Raw genomic sequence first — 13,876 nt, 5'->3', positions numbered from 1 at the left:
TGTCCTTAGGGAAGCCAATCTAGTCCTAGCATTTCATTTCCTGTTGATCTTACTAGATTGTTGCCAGCAGTGCAGTTAAACGACGCTTCATCTAGCTAAAGTATAGCCAGAACATCATCCTTCATGTAATAAAAAATATGTGTACCTTGTTTCGTTACAGCCTGGGTACCACCAACCCAAAGGGAATGGTTTTAGAACCAAACTGGATATTTAAACAGACTGGAAAAATTACTGAAGTTGCCAAAAAGTAAATACTTTCTTTTCAAGTATTTTCTACCATGCTGATAGCCAAAGGAAATTGTTCATTAAACACACTCTCCAGGCTGGAACAGAATAATTGGGAATATCTATGTATTGAAGAGCTTATCAAACTGAGAATGAGTTTTAAATAAAGAGCTAAAATCAGGGAGAGAAAGACTGGAGTTATAAGCTTTATTTTCAAGGCCTGATAAAGTCCCCTGTTGCATATCAAAATTTAATTCTACGCTATTCACAATTTATCAATATCAAAACTATTTTTACTAGTCCTTGCTAACTTCTTAAGTTCCCCTGACACGGCACAAAGCACCAAGCAATCTAACAGTTGTAGACCTCCATAAACACAAAGCACATTTCACATTAAACACAGGAAAACTAATCTGAGATCTTGCCTAGGGACCTGCTTTCAAACATTTTCATAATTAGTCACTTGCTATAGAATTTGAATTGAGGGCATCTATGTATAGTTTCCTTACTCCATCACAGCAGACTTCATATGAGAACTGAGGTGCTTTGGAATAGAGGCCCCAAACAGCTGGGTATCATGCCTTAGGCAGTTGCTGAAGGAATCAAGACACACTTAAAAAGAAAAAAAGAAAAGAAACAAAAAGCAACCCACAATGTTCTCTATTGCTCACCCAGAACTAGGCCTCAGAGGCTACGTGGCTATTTTCCAATATTTGAAGACATTACATTATCCTAAAACTACTACATATGTGGTATCTTTTAATATCCATACGTATCTCAGGGGGAGGGGAAATCTGGTTGACCCCAACCATAGCAGGAGGTAATTTCTATTTCAAACAGCAAATACCATCCTGTTCCCAAACTTGATACCCCATCCCTCAATAAGGGCAGGGGAGAGACACGAACATAATCTTTGGAAGCAGATCATTGTCTTGGGTTAAAAACTAGTGAACAGAATATATAAATATACTTACATGAAGAAGTATTTGCTCCTTCTGTTGATACTGATATTCTAATGGGAGACTCTATAAAACATAAAAGTGGAATGAAGCTTTATTGAGTCATGCCACTTGGATTCTTAAATTAGAAATTTTGCCAGGCTTGGGTATCATCTAGAAAAAGAGGCCTAGAAAATGGTGCAACAGAAAAGCTGAAAGCATCTCAAAGTCAAAGGAAGATATATGCAATATTCAAAGACCACAAAGGAGGGCTTTCCTGGTGGCGCAGTGGTTGAGAGCCCGCCTGCCGATGCAGGGAAAACGGGTTCGTGCCCCGGTCCGGGAGGATCCCACATGTCGTGGAGCGGCTGGGCCCGTGAGCTATGGCCGCTGAGCCTGCACGTTCGGAGCCTGTGCCTCCCGGAGCTCCGCAACGGGAGAGGCCACAGCAGTGAGAGGCCCGTGTACCGCAAAAAAAAAAGAGAAGAAGAATGACAATATTTTCAGGCGAACTGCTCTGCATAAACATCTTGGCCAAACATGGTGCTGACTAAAGTCCATGCAAGTCCACTAGAGCAATTACTTCAGGATTGAATAAAACGTGCTAAATAAATACATAATACAATCGTTGGGGATGTACCATGACTCTCTTAGGTAGCAAGGATAAAGGAAGGAAAACCAGTACTTAAGTAAAGCAGAGCATAAAACATACCTCATGCAGAAAAAAAGCATGGGACCTAAGGGTTTTTATGAGTAAGAAATAAGAACAACTCAGTATCAAAGAAGGATTCTTTGCAACCAGAAATTCAGCAACCAGAAAGTTATAAAGATTCAAGTCATATCAGAAAGTAATAGTTACAATCACTCCAAATTCCCAAGGCAAGCACCTCATAAATTTAAAAGCTCAGGTTTGTAACAGCAGCTGCTGGGGTCAGATAATGAAGTCCTTACATTAAAGAAATGCCAGAGTTCTTTTTTTCTCCCTCTCTCCCTTCTCTCTCTTTTATTCTTTCTATTACTCAGAAAAGTAAGATTCTCTTAAACTCCAGGATCATTCCACCTTACAACACACATATTTACATCTTAGTAATGACAAATAAATATGCCCTCAATATGGTCAAAGAGGTCTAGGACATAGAGAAAGTTAGCTTTTATGATTTTGTACAATGGCTTTGAAGGGAAGAGGCTAAACAGGGGAAGGTGAGCTAGAAAATGGCCGTGTTAGATCACATGCCCTCCAAGAGCTTCAACAAGGTAGAGGCCATAATGAAAAAAAAAAATCAATGAAGCCAAAGCGTTAACTATGGGATAATGAAAAGAATACTGAGCTTGAAGTATCTGCTCTCCCACTTGCTGAGATACATGACTCAACATTTCTACTGCTTCAGTTTTCTGATCTGTAAAATGAAGAAAAATACTGCCGTGTTTCACAAATCTGTTGTGATTACCAAATGAGACGTAAAAATCTTTGTAAACTGTGAAGTATCATGGGAAGAACAAGTTATCATCAAACCTCTGCAGTGAGTTCTGAATCTAGGTCTCCAAAAACTTGTTCCCAACTAAATGTTTATTTTTAAATATTCTAAGGTTCTGTTAACTATAGAACTGCAGAGGTTAAGAAAAAGTAAGAAAAAAACTTAAATTCACAGTAGATGAATTACATTCACAGCTAGTGGAGAAATCAACAAATTAGGGTTATACATGTGTTTAGTAGAGTTGGGTTTTAAGTAGCGAATATATGCTCAGACCACAACTGCTATCAGCAAATATTATAGGCAAGTGACAAACAAACAAAAACAAACCAAAAAACCCCCCCAAAAACAAACAAAAAAAGCAACAGCATTTTAAAAAGTCGGGCCTGTAACAGTGTTTTTGTTCAAGTTTAGTGACCCACAACTGATCATTAAGAGCCCAAAGGTCAGAGGTCAGACACTGATACATTAGCCAGGAATAAACTCTGATGGATGAATGAGGGCAGAGACAGCTAAGAGAAGCACCTGGAAAGATATAAAAACTGAAGTTACAACCCAGATGTCTCCTTTCCTGGTCTAACGTCCCTAAATTGTACCTAGGTTTCTTTTTCTCATGCATGCCTCTTGGGTCCAAGTTCAGACACACAGCAAGAACTGGACTCCTTTAAGTAAAATCCAAATCCAAAAAGTAAAATCGAAAAAGGCAGACTGAGCCGGAGAAAAATACTGGAGCAGAAAACAAGAGCAGCTGAAATGTGGATGCAGAAGGGGTTCTGATTAGTAGAAGGAACAGCCAGCTGTGACGCCTGTCGTTCTGGTTAGTAAAACTTGACGAGCTTATTTTCCTTACCTGAAGACACATACGCTGTCTCAGTTGAGGCTGGCATGCCAGAGATGATCTCTGCAAAAAAGAAAAGGTGATAGGACATTATGATGTACAGTCAGGAGGCTGGGAGCCAGTTCCACAGCCTTCCTTCTAATAAAAAATGTGTGTAAAGGAAGAAAGTACTGCAAGGGGATGATGAAAGCCCAGGCCTCATCCATACAGAGAGCGAGAAACACACACACACACAAAAAAAAGACTATCCAGATAAGTAGTTCTTCTTTCTTGGGCAAAGAGCATGAGATGGGCTGTGACAGAATAATTAGGAAGAATTCCCTGCCCCCACTGGGGTCAGTGAAGAAGAATATATAGCAAAGAGGCTGGGGGCTCCTCTTCAGAAAGGAAGACAGAAACGGCAGAACCAAGAAAACTCAAAGTTGGAAGATCAACGCTGTGGTCAAAATTTTAAAATATTAGAACTTTGGAGAATTACATTTCTGTCCAAACCAGAAGCAAGTCATGTTTCTAGTTGGGATTGATGAAAAACATCAAGTTCTGGTATCAAACGCTACATAAAATTGCCAGTGGTAATCAAGATGGGTGTCTTATCATTTCAGCTACTCAGAGCAGGGCACAGAGCAAGTAGACAGCTCCCAACCCAAGGAAATGCAGAATTAACCTGTACACTTCCGGATGCACCATTATCATGGGAATTGTGATGGTACTGTTCAAACGTTGACTTGTTTTCTTACTGCCTTTATGAGGGAATAAAGGATGAATACATTGTCTAATTCTGTATTCATCCAGTCCTTCCGAAAAGGGCTTCAGTTCCTTAGAATCTAATGTTTTCAGTGAGGCATAGGTTTATTGGACGTAGAGATGCAATGGTGGATATTATTCAACTTTCACTGTGGTATAATTATTGTCAAATGATTTACTATTTATTAACCAGGACAAAAAGAGAAGTTGAATCTGTTGTGATATGTATATTACGAAAGTCACTAGATCCTACTAAAATCCTAAGTATGTCATATATTATCATTTTATGTTGGAATTAATAGCCTGTTAATCATGGAGTTGGAAATGTTCATGATCAGTATAATCATCTTTAAATATAGTTATGACCACTTAGGGCTTCCATGATAGAACTAGTCTAGTAGGTAAGATGAATTAATTTAGTGGCAATATTTCTTCAAGCTGAGAGGCTCTAGGGATAAACGGTTTAGTGGAATTGGAAAAAAAAATGGCATGTGAGACTCAGCAGGATGTTTAAGAATAAGCATCAAGTTAAATATGAGTATATATAAACATCAGAAATATATCTTTAGTAAGACCAGTTTGTGTTTTTTCTCATGCAATTTAAATATGGATGGTCCTCTCTAATGAAGCATTAAGAAGACAAACCATTCAAGGTGCAAGATTATTATCAAGCCACCAGTCACCTACATCGGCTCTTACACCCACTAAAAATGGGATACAGTGAAAAGAATCAGCATGTGAGGGTGTATGAAGTCCGTGGGACTTTCACAAGCATTAAAGAGGATATTCTGAGTTGATGCTATGGCGTATCTGTTTCTGAAGTGGCTACAACTAGCTTTCTTCTTATGGGCTGTAGAAAATGATACGTTTTTTTCTTCGAGGAAAATTTAAACAGATAGAAACATTTCCATCCAAGATTCACAGCATTTGTCTTTCTCTATGAGTAGCTAGAAGAAGATCCAAGTTTCCAAGCAAGTACCCACATTGGGAGAGATGTTTTCTCATTCTGTTCACAGGACTCATCAGTGACACAACAGCCAGACTGAAGTAAGAAGCTCAGGGTCATAAGAACTGGGCAAAAATCCCCACCTTGGTATGAGTATCAAGACCCTTCACATTTATTTTTGACAAACTAAGTAGTCCCCTGTGACCTTCCAAAAAATAAACAGAATAAAACAAAAACCCCAGAATCAGAGCTATTCTATTTTCAGCATAAAAGATCTCAATGGGAAGAAAGGTTAACCATAACATTTCCTTGTTTCATTGAATGATACATAAAAATATCAGAACAGGAGATTAGTACAAAAATGTATCTACATGTAGACAACTTAAAATAACCTCCCTTTCTAAAATTAGAGTTCATCCTGGAGACCTTAAAAATATCTTTAATGATTATGGTTCAAATAAAAAACTTTTGAATTATGTTGGGGGTAATACAAGCTCAGAACTTGTATACTTCTATACTAAAAGAATCTTGCTAATAAGAAAAGTTAATCTTTTTGATTAAAACCACTCAGCAAACATTTTTATGTGTTTTGGGTAGAATTCATAGATTGAGAAAACAACCTTTTTTGTTATAAGGGTGATTGAAAATAATTTTGTTACAATTACAGATTTTAAAAAAATTATCAAGTCCTGAAATCTCCTTGATGTTTATGCAATACATCTTTCCCCTTAGTAATCTGGTATATTAAATTTGTTAATTTATAAAGGACACCCCCTTCATTACTGCAAACTAATAGGGATTTAGAATCATCAAGAATTGAATACAGCTGAGCAATTTATGCTGCATAGGCAAGGAAACATGGAACATTCGTATATTTGTAATGTTCGAGTGCTTTTTGAATAAACTGGATCTGTTCTCAAGAAAAAGTGGCAGTGTCTGAAAAATTACACCTTCTGGAAAGGAATTTTTCTAATTATTATGTATGCATGGCTTGTTTGAGATTTCATCATGAGCACAATATACTAAACATAACTATTTAGCAAAATACACATAAACAAATACAAGCACACATATGTCTGTGTGAATTTAAATATCCAATTGTGTGACTCTTTATTATTCTAAAATCACAGGTCATTATTGTGCCTTCAAAAATTGTGATCAAGTCATTTTTTAAAAGATTTAAGATGGGCATACTTTATTAGCACTGGTAAAAATGACTTTGAGCATCTGAATTCTTGCTCATAATCAGAGCTTAGTCTTAAGCAACTGAGAAATTTTGAAATTAACTAATGGTGTAGAGGCAGGATGGATACCATGCATTGAAAAGACAGCTCTTTTCCACTCATAGTACTCTTCCTTATTACACTTCATGGGAATCCTACAGAATGCAACACACATGGAGACTGCTACACAAATTATAAAACATATTTTATGTGCTTCTTAGTATAACTATAGGTTGTTCACCAATATCATGGCATTTCTAACAACACTGTCAATGTGGGTTACCTACATGAGGTAATTTTTTAAAGGGCCGATTGATATATTAATCAAATTTTGTGGAAATATTTTTTTTCTGCTCATCTAAAATGAAACAGCTATTTTATTGCTAGGAGCCCAATTGCTCCTATGGGATCTTGGCTCTCACTCAAATGATTTTTCTCCTGATTAAAACAAGAAAACCTAGTAGAAGATATGATTGATTAGTTGTATATTCTCCTGTATTAATCTTTTAAAAGACAGCTGTACTTAATTAATTTGAAAACCAGTTACGTCTATTATTCTCCTCCCTAATCTGCGGCCCAGGAGTTTTTAATAGAGCTTTTTAGCTAAGAATTAATGACTAAATTAAGGTTTCCTCTATAAAGACCAAGCCAAATAAGATGCAAATTAAAATCAACAGGGCTTCCCTGGTGGCGCAGTGGTTGAGAGTCCGCCTGCCGATGCAGGGGACACGGGTTCGTGCCCCGGTCCGGGAGGATCCCGCATGCCGTGGAGCGGCTGGGCCCGTAAGCCGTGGCCGCTGAGCCTGCGCGTCTGGAGCCTGTGCTCCGCAACGGGAGAGGCCACGACAGTGAGAGGCCCACGTACCGCAAAACAAAACAAACAAACAAACAAAAGTTACCTGTGAGGGCTTCCCTGGTGGCGCAGTGGTTGAGAGTCCGCCTGCCGACGCAAGGGACACGGGTCCGTGCCCCGGTCCAGGAGGATCCCACATGCCGCGGAGCGGCTGGGCCCGTGAGCCATGGCCGCCGCGCCCGCGCCCGTGAGGCATGGCCGCTGCGCCTGCGCCCGTGAGCCATGGCCGCTGCGCCTGCGCGTCCGGAGCCTGTGCTCCGCAACGCGAGAGGCCACGACAGTGAGAGGCCCGCGTACCACAAAAATCAACATACACTGTATGATCTGTGTGAACATGGTGTATGTGGCCTTTTAAACTACTATATTTGAACTCATGAAAGGAATCCACCTGTAATCCATCACATATGATGATTGCCTATGAGATCCTGTTTTGTACGAAAACTCAATTGGACTTTGGTAGACTTACATAGTCCCAGAAGTCATTAGCAGACTGCATAGGTTTATATCTGTCTACTGTATGACAGGTTCTTTTTCCCAAATAAGGTAGGGATTAAAAGGCATTGGAAATGACCAAAAATATATAAATTTCTAAAATGCTTAACAAAATAATTAGCTATATGTACATTCTTTTCTAAACACTTGAAGATATTGGAAATATGGTCATTGTTTCACTCAAGCATATAATGATTCAAGGGGAAATTTACAGTTTTTTCGTATTATTTCATTTATATCTAGTTGTTAATCTAAGCAGTTCTAAACAATGGATTTCATTGCAGGAAGTTTATAAGATTAGATGGAAGATTTTTATGATCTGTGCTAATTTTATTCTAATAGTTCTCCGGCTGTCATAGTGGGATTAAAAATAGTGTCAAACAGCAAGCTAATCTTGCTAAATTTTTCTTTTCTTCCTAAGGAGAAAAGAAAACACAGTCTCCCATGCATTTTTCCTTCTAACTCCTGCCATCCCTCCTAAGTGCCAATAAGGCACCTGTGTGAGAAATTAAGTAAATCACAAGAAATCCTTTGCATAGAATGAAATTAGGATAATTAGCTCACAGCCACATACCAGGATCCTTCATCAAGGCAACCTATATAGAAATTATCAAACTGTAGTTACGTAGTTATCGGAGAAACGAGTTAGACCACACAAAATAAACAAAATGACTAATATTTCATAGATAATATAATTAAAATCTCAAGGGGAGTTCTACATAATATAATATTTTGGCACATGTTCTTATTTTTAAGTCTTCTTTTTTTCTAGGACACCCCTCCCCCCTAGTGGGGGTGGGGGGATTCTTGAGAATTCTACTCTCTTAGCCCAAGTCAATGGTAAATACACATTTAAGAAGAGATGGTTTATCACCCTGATACCAAAACCAGGCAAAGATGTCACAAAAAAAGAAAACTACAGGCCAATATCACTAATGAACATAGATGCAAAAATCATCAACAAAATACTAGCAAACAGAATCCAACAGCACATTACAAGGATCATACAGCATGAGCAAGTGGGGTTTATTCCAGGAATGCAAGGATTCTTCAATATCGCAAATCAATCAATGTGATACACCATATTAACAAACTGAAGGAGAAAAACCATATGATCATCTCAATAGAGGCAGAAAAAGCTTTCGGGGCCTCCCTGGTGGCGTAGTGGTTACGAGTCTGCCTGCCAATGCAGGGGACACGGGTTCGTGCCCTGGTCTGGGAAGATCCCACATGCCGCGGAGCGGCTGGGCCCATGAGCAATGGCCGCTGAGCCTGCGTGTCTGGAGCCTGTGCTCCATAACGGGAAAGGCCACAACTGTGAGAAGCCTGTATAACGCAAAAAAAAAAAAAAAGAAAAAGAAAAAGAAAAAGGTTTCGACAAAATTCAACACCAATTTATGATAAAAACCCTCCAGAGGAAACTTATCTCAACATAATAAAAGCCATATATGACAAACCCACAGCCAACATCGTTCTCAATGGTGAAAAACTGAAACCATTTCCACTAAGATCAGGAACAAGACAAGCTTTCCCACTCTCAAAACTATTATTCAACATAGTTTTGGAAGTTTTAGTCACAGCAAGCAGAGAAGAAAAAGGAATACATATTGGAAAAGAAGAAGTAGAACTGTCACTGTTTGCAGATGACATGATACTATACATAGAGAAACTTAAAGATGCTATCAGAAAACTACTAGAGCTAATCAATGAATTTGGTAAAGTAGCAGGATACTAAACTAATGCACAGAAATCTCTTGAATTCCTATACACTAATGATGAAAAATCTGAAAGAGAAATTAAGGAAACACTTCCATTTACCATTGCAACAAAAATAATAAAATACCTAGGAATAAACCTACCTAAGGAGACAAAAGACCTGTATGCAGAAAACTATAAGATACTGATGAAAGAAATTAAAGATGATACAAACAGATGGAGAGATATATCATGTTCTTGGACTGGAAGAATCGATATTGTGAAAATGACTATACTACCCAAAGCAATCTACAGATTCAGTGCAATCCCTATCAAACTACCAATGGCATTTTTCACAGAACTAGAACAAAAATTTTACAATTTGTCTGGAAACACAAAAGACCCCAAATAGCCAAAGCAATCTTGAGAAAGAAAAAGAGAGAGCTGGAGGAATCAGGCTCCCTGACTTCAAACTATAATACAAAGCTACAATAATCAAGACAGCTATATACATATAGCTGACTCACTTTGTTATATAGCAGAAATATAGATCAATGGAACAGGATAGAAAGCCAGAGATAAACCCATGCACATATGGTCACCTTATCCTTGATAAAGGAGGCAAGAATATACAATGGAGAAAAGACAGCCTCTTAAATAAGTGGTGTTGTGAAAACTGGACAGCTACATGTAAAAGAATGAAATTAGAACACTCCCTAACAGCATATGCAAAAGTAAACTCAAAATGGATTAAAGACCTTAATGTAAGGCCAGACACTATAAAAATCTTGGAGGAAAATATAGGGAGAACACTCTATGACAAAAATCACAGCAAGATCCTTTTTGACCCACCTCCTAGAGGAATGGAAATAAAAACAAAAAAAAACCAAATGGGACCTAATGAAACTTAAAAGCTTTTGCACAGCAAAGGAAACCATAAACAAGACAAAAAGACAACCCCCAGAATGGGAGAAAGTATTTGCAAATGAAGCAACTGACAAAGGATTAATCTCCAAAATATAAAGGCAGCTCATGCAGCTCAATATCACAAAAACAAACAACCCAATCCAAAAATGGGCAGAAGACCTTAATAGACATTTCTCCAAAGAACATATACAGATTGCCAACAAACACATGAAAGGATGCTCAACATCACTAATCATTAGAGAAATGCAAATCAAAACTACAATGAGGTTATCACCTCACACCAGTCAGAATGGCCATCATCAAAAAATCTTCAAACGATAAATGCTGAAGAGAGTGTGGAGGGAAAGGGAACCCTCTTGCACTGTTGGTGGGAATGTAAATTGATACAGCCACACTGGAGAACAGTACGGAGGTTCCTTAAAGAAGTAAAAATAGAACTACCATATGACCCAGCAATCCCACTACTGGGCATATATCCTGAGAAAACCACAATTCAAAAAGAGTCATGTACCACAGTGTTCATTGCAGCACTATTTACAATAGCCAGGACATGGAAGCAACCTAAGCGTCCATCAACGGATGAGTGGATCAAGAAGATGTGGCACATATATACAATGGAATATTACTCAGCCATAAAAAGAAATGAAATTGAGTTATTTGTAGTGAGGTGGATGGACCCAGAGTCTGTCATTCAGAGTGAAGTAAGTCAGAAAGAGACAAACAAATACCGTATGCTAACACGTACATATGGAATCTAAAAAAAAAAAAAAGGTTCTGAAGAACCTAGGGGCAGGACAGGAATAAAGATACAGATGTAGAGAATGGATTTGAGGACACGAGGAGGGGGAAGGGTAAGCTGGGACAAAGTGAGAGAGTGGCATGGGCATATATACACTACCAAACGTAAAATAGATAGCTAGTGGGAAGCAGCTGCAAAGCACAGGGAGATCAGCTCGGTGCTTTGTGACCACCTAGAGGGGTGGGATAGGGAGGGTGGGAGGGAGGGAGACGCAAGAGGGAAGAGATATGGGGATATATGTATACGTATAGCTAACTCACTTTGTTATATAGCAGAAACTAACACACCATTGTAAAGCAATTATACCCCAATAAAGATGTTTGGAAAAAAAAGAAAAGAAGAGATAGTTTGGCCATGTGGCAGTTTATAACCAGAGTAGAGCGATTTTCCTCTCTGAAAGCATGTTTCCGTGCAACCTCTTCCCAGAATCTTGAGGGACAGGGATGTGACAACACGAAGGTAGTGAATTTGAGTCCCCAGGAGCTCAGGACTTGAGCTGAGACTTCTTGGATAACCAGTCGTGATCTGAATATAGCAAATTCATAGATGACAGTAGAAGAAGGTGAACATCAGAATTATTCCATATTTTCCTCTGATGGCACCACAACTAAGCCCTTAAGGTGTTGGAAGAAAAAAGAGTCTCCCAATATACAGAATGCACTGGCCTTGTCTATCTTGGTGCCTGATGAGTACAGGCTCTGATGAGCTGCACATCTGACCCACTTCCTCTGAAAAGAGAGGGCGTTTCTAGGCAGCCACGTTTCTGGCTTCACTATGCTGGGTGAGCCCATGGTGGGGACCTGATTAGAATACATTGATGATTTGTAAGCTCTCTGGATCTTTTGATGTGGTCTGGCATAGTCAGCTCCGCCAGTCAGATTCTTGCTATGGGGAATTTGATTTAGGAACTGAGGAAACAATCACACAGTAGGAGTCAAAACTGAAAGGATGCCTTCAAAGTAGCCAGGAAGAAGAATATGGCCAAATGGAATCATAAGCAGGTCAAAGTTTGGAATTATAAAGAAGCATATTTGAAAGCAGGAGAGGTTAGAAAATCTAACAAACAGAAGAACCAAGAACGTATCTGAGGCACAGGAGGAGAGACTTGAGAGAAAAGCCATAAATTCCTGGTGTTTAAACTCATAGATACACCCTGGGTAACACTTTCTCCTTGAGTCCCACTTATAATGGAGTTCTAGTTCTTCCCAATGGAATCCCCCTCTCTTGATGCCTCGCACCAGTTTTTCAGTTTTCGTTCTTCACAAACCAAGGAATCTACCTTAAACGTTCACAAACAGAGTCTGGTATAGAGTAAACTACACTGGACCGGGAATTAAATAATTTAAGACACATCCTAAGTCTCCATTTCTTTTTAAATACAATGAGAGGGTTGGATAAGGATGAACTAGTCCTAACATTCTAAGAAGAAAATAAAAACAACCACCTTATACTGTAATTGACCATTCTTTGTTCTCCTCCTTCAGATGCTTTCAATAAGCCAATAGGAACCCAGTCCTTAAGGAATTTTAGTTGGTTGTATAAGAATGACTTCCTTACAATACTCTGTGAACTCCTCTTTATTCTTGTCAGGTAAAAAAGAACACCCCTACCTTCATTTCTCTACACTTTATAATTGGTCAATACTACATTCAAATTCAAGACCAATTCTTGAATGAATTAATATGGAAAAATAAGTTGGCTGTCTCTCCTATGAAAGAAATGTGAAAAGCCATATTATCAAAACTTCAGCACCCCAAAATTAATTTTAAAATTCTATTAATTCTATTAATTAATTATTTAATTCTATTTTCCTGGGACTTTACAGTATGCATAACTACACAAATCTAATCGTGTCCAACAATAGCCTTTACCAAGAGGACACAGATTGAACCAAACAAGCAACTGACAAACTGAGAACAAGCTATTAAACACGGTATAATAGAAAGAAAAGAATAAGCCACCGAAATTTAAAATTTGTGTTTCAAGTTGCATCCCATAAAATTCCAAGTGGGGAAAAATAACATGAGCAAAACTCTATTGCTTAACCCGTGCTGATTAAAAAGTAAAGCGATGTTATGTTTATTTACTCTTATAAATTTTAAATGGTAAATGATAAACACGACCCCTAACAATAGTAAGGGAATCCACTTTTCACTGTTGTCCTTTATTCTCTGTGGAGGGAGGCATTTAAAATGAAAGTAATGAAGTTTGATCACACTGCAATAGAGCAGTTCATTGGGAAGTCCACAGAAGACTTAGGAATTAACCCGGATTTTCCCAACCCTGCTCCATATTTGTATCTCACTCCATTCTCCTTATCCTGTTAAGTCAACTGATATAAACGTCAGTCTCCTAAGGAGTTAACCCCTAAAGTTACTTTTACTCTTCCCTTGCTGGCTTCGCAATTTTATCTTATCACTTTAAGAGATCAGGCCTTTGCAATGGACATTCTTTCTCAGCACCTGCCTAGAAGCAGTGCAGTTAGGTTTTGTTTTATAACAGATGACAGGGCTTGTGAAGGCAGCTGTTCAGTGCCATAACTCAAAACAGCACCAAAGGTTTTGAAGCAGCGTTTTATTGTTTCAAGAGATTTAGATGCTCACTGCTAGCTCATCATCAGCTTCTATAGATGACTCCATCAAATTGTGCAGTGTTAGGGGATCAGGAACAGAGCCACCAGCTGTGGGGCTTTGCCCTTCCTCAGATAACTCAGAGAGGTGGTCG

The 13,876-nt window shown here is 38.6% G+C and overlaps 1 protein-coding gene across 16 annotated transcripts in view; it reads right to left on the bottom strand.

Annotated features, from left to right (window-relative positions):
• NRG1 (neuregulin 1) overlaps nucleotides 1–13,876 on the bottom strand; it is a 1,012,474-nt gene that overhangs the window by 139,984 nt on the left and 858,614 nt on the right. For 8 of the 16 annotated variants that reach the window (XM_059049278.2, XM_067022386.1, XM_059049281.2 and 5 more), the window contains exons 4-5: nucleotides 3,486–3,536; nucleotides 1,200–1,250 (exon numbers count right to left, since the gene is read on the bottom strand). The exons of 4 other annotated variants lie outside the window; for them this stretch is intronic. In XM_059049278.2, coding sequence (XP_058905261.1) covers nucleotides 1,200–1,250; nucleotides 3,486–3,536 — 102 coding nt within the window. Of the gene's footprint in view, nucleotides 1–1,199; nucleotides 1,251–3,485; nucleotides 3,537–7,285; nucleotides 7,328–13,876 lie in introns of those variants that run through there. 4 more of the 16 variants (XM_067022387.1, XM_067022389.1, XM_067022397.1 and 1 more) reach the window with 3 other exon arrangements.

This window comes from Kogia breviceps, chromosome 20 (assembly GCF_026419965.1).
Source record: "Kogia breviceps isolate mKogBre1 chromosome 20, mKogBre1 haplotype 1, whole genome shotgun sequence".
NCBI classification, from domain to species: domain Eukaryota; kingdom Metazoa; phylum Chordata; class Mammalia; order Artiodactyla; family Physeteridae; genus Kogia; species Kogia breviceps.
Note: the sequence above shows the minus strand (reverse complement) of the source record. Positions and strands in the feature narration are given on the sequence as shown.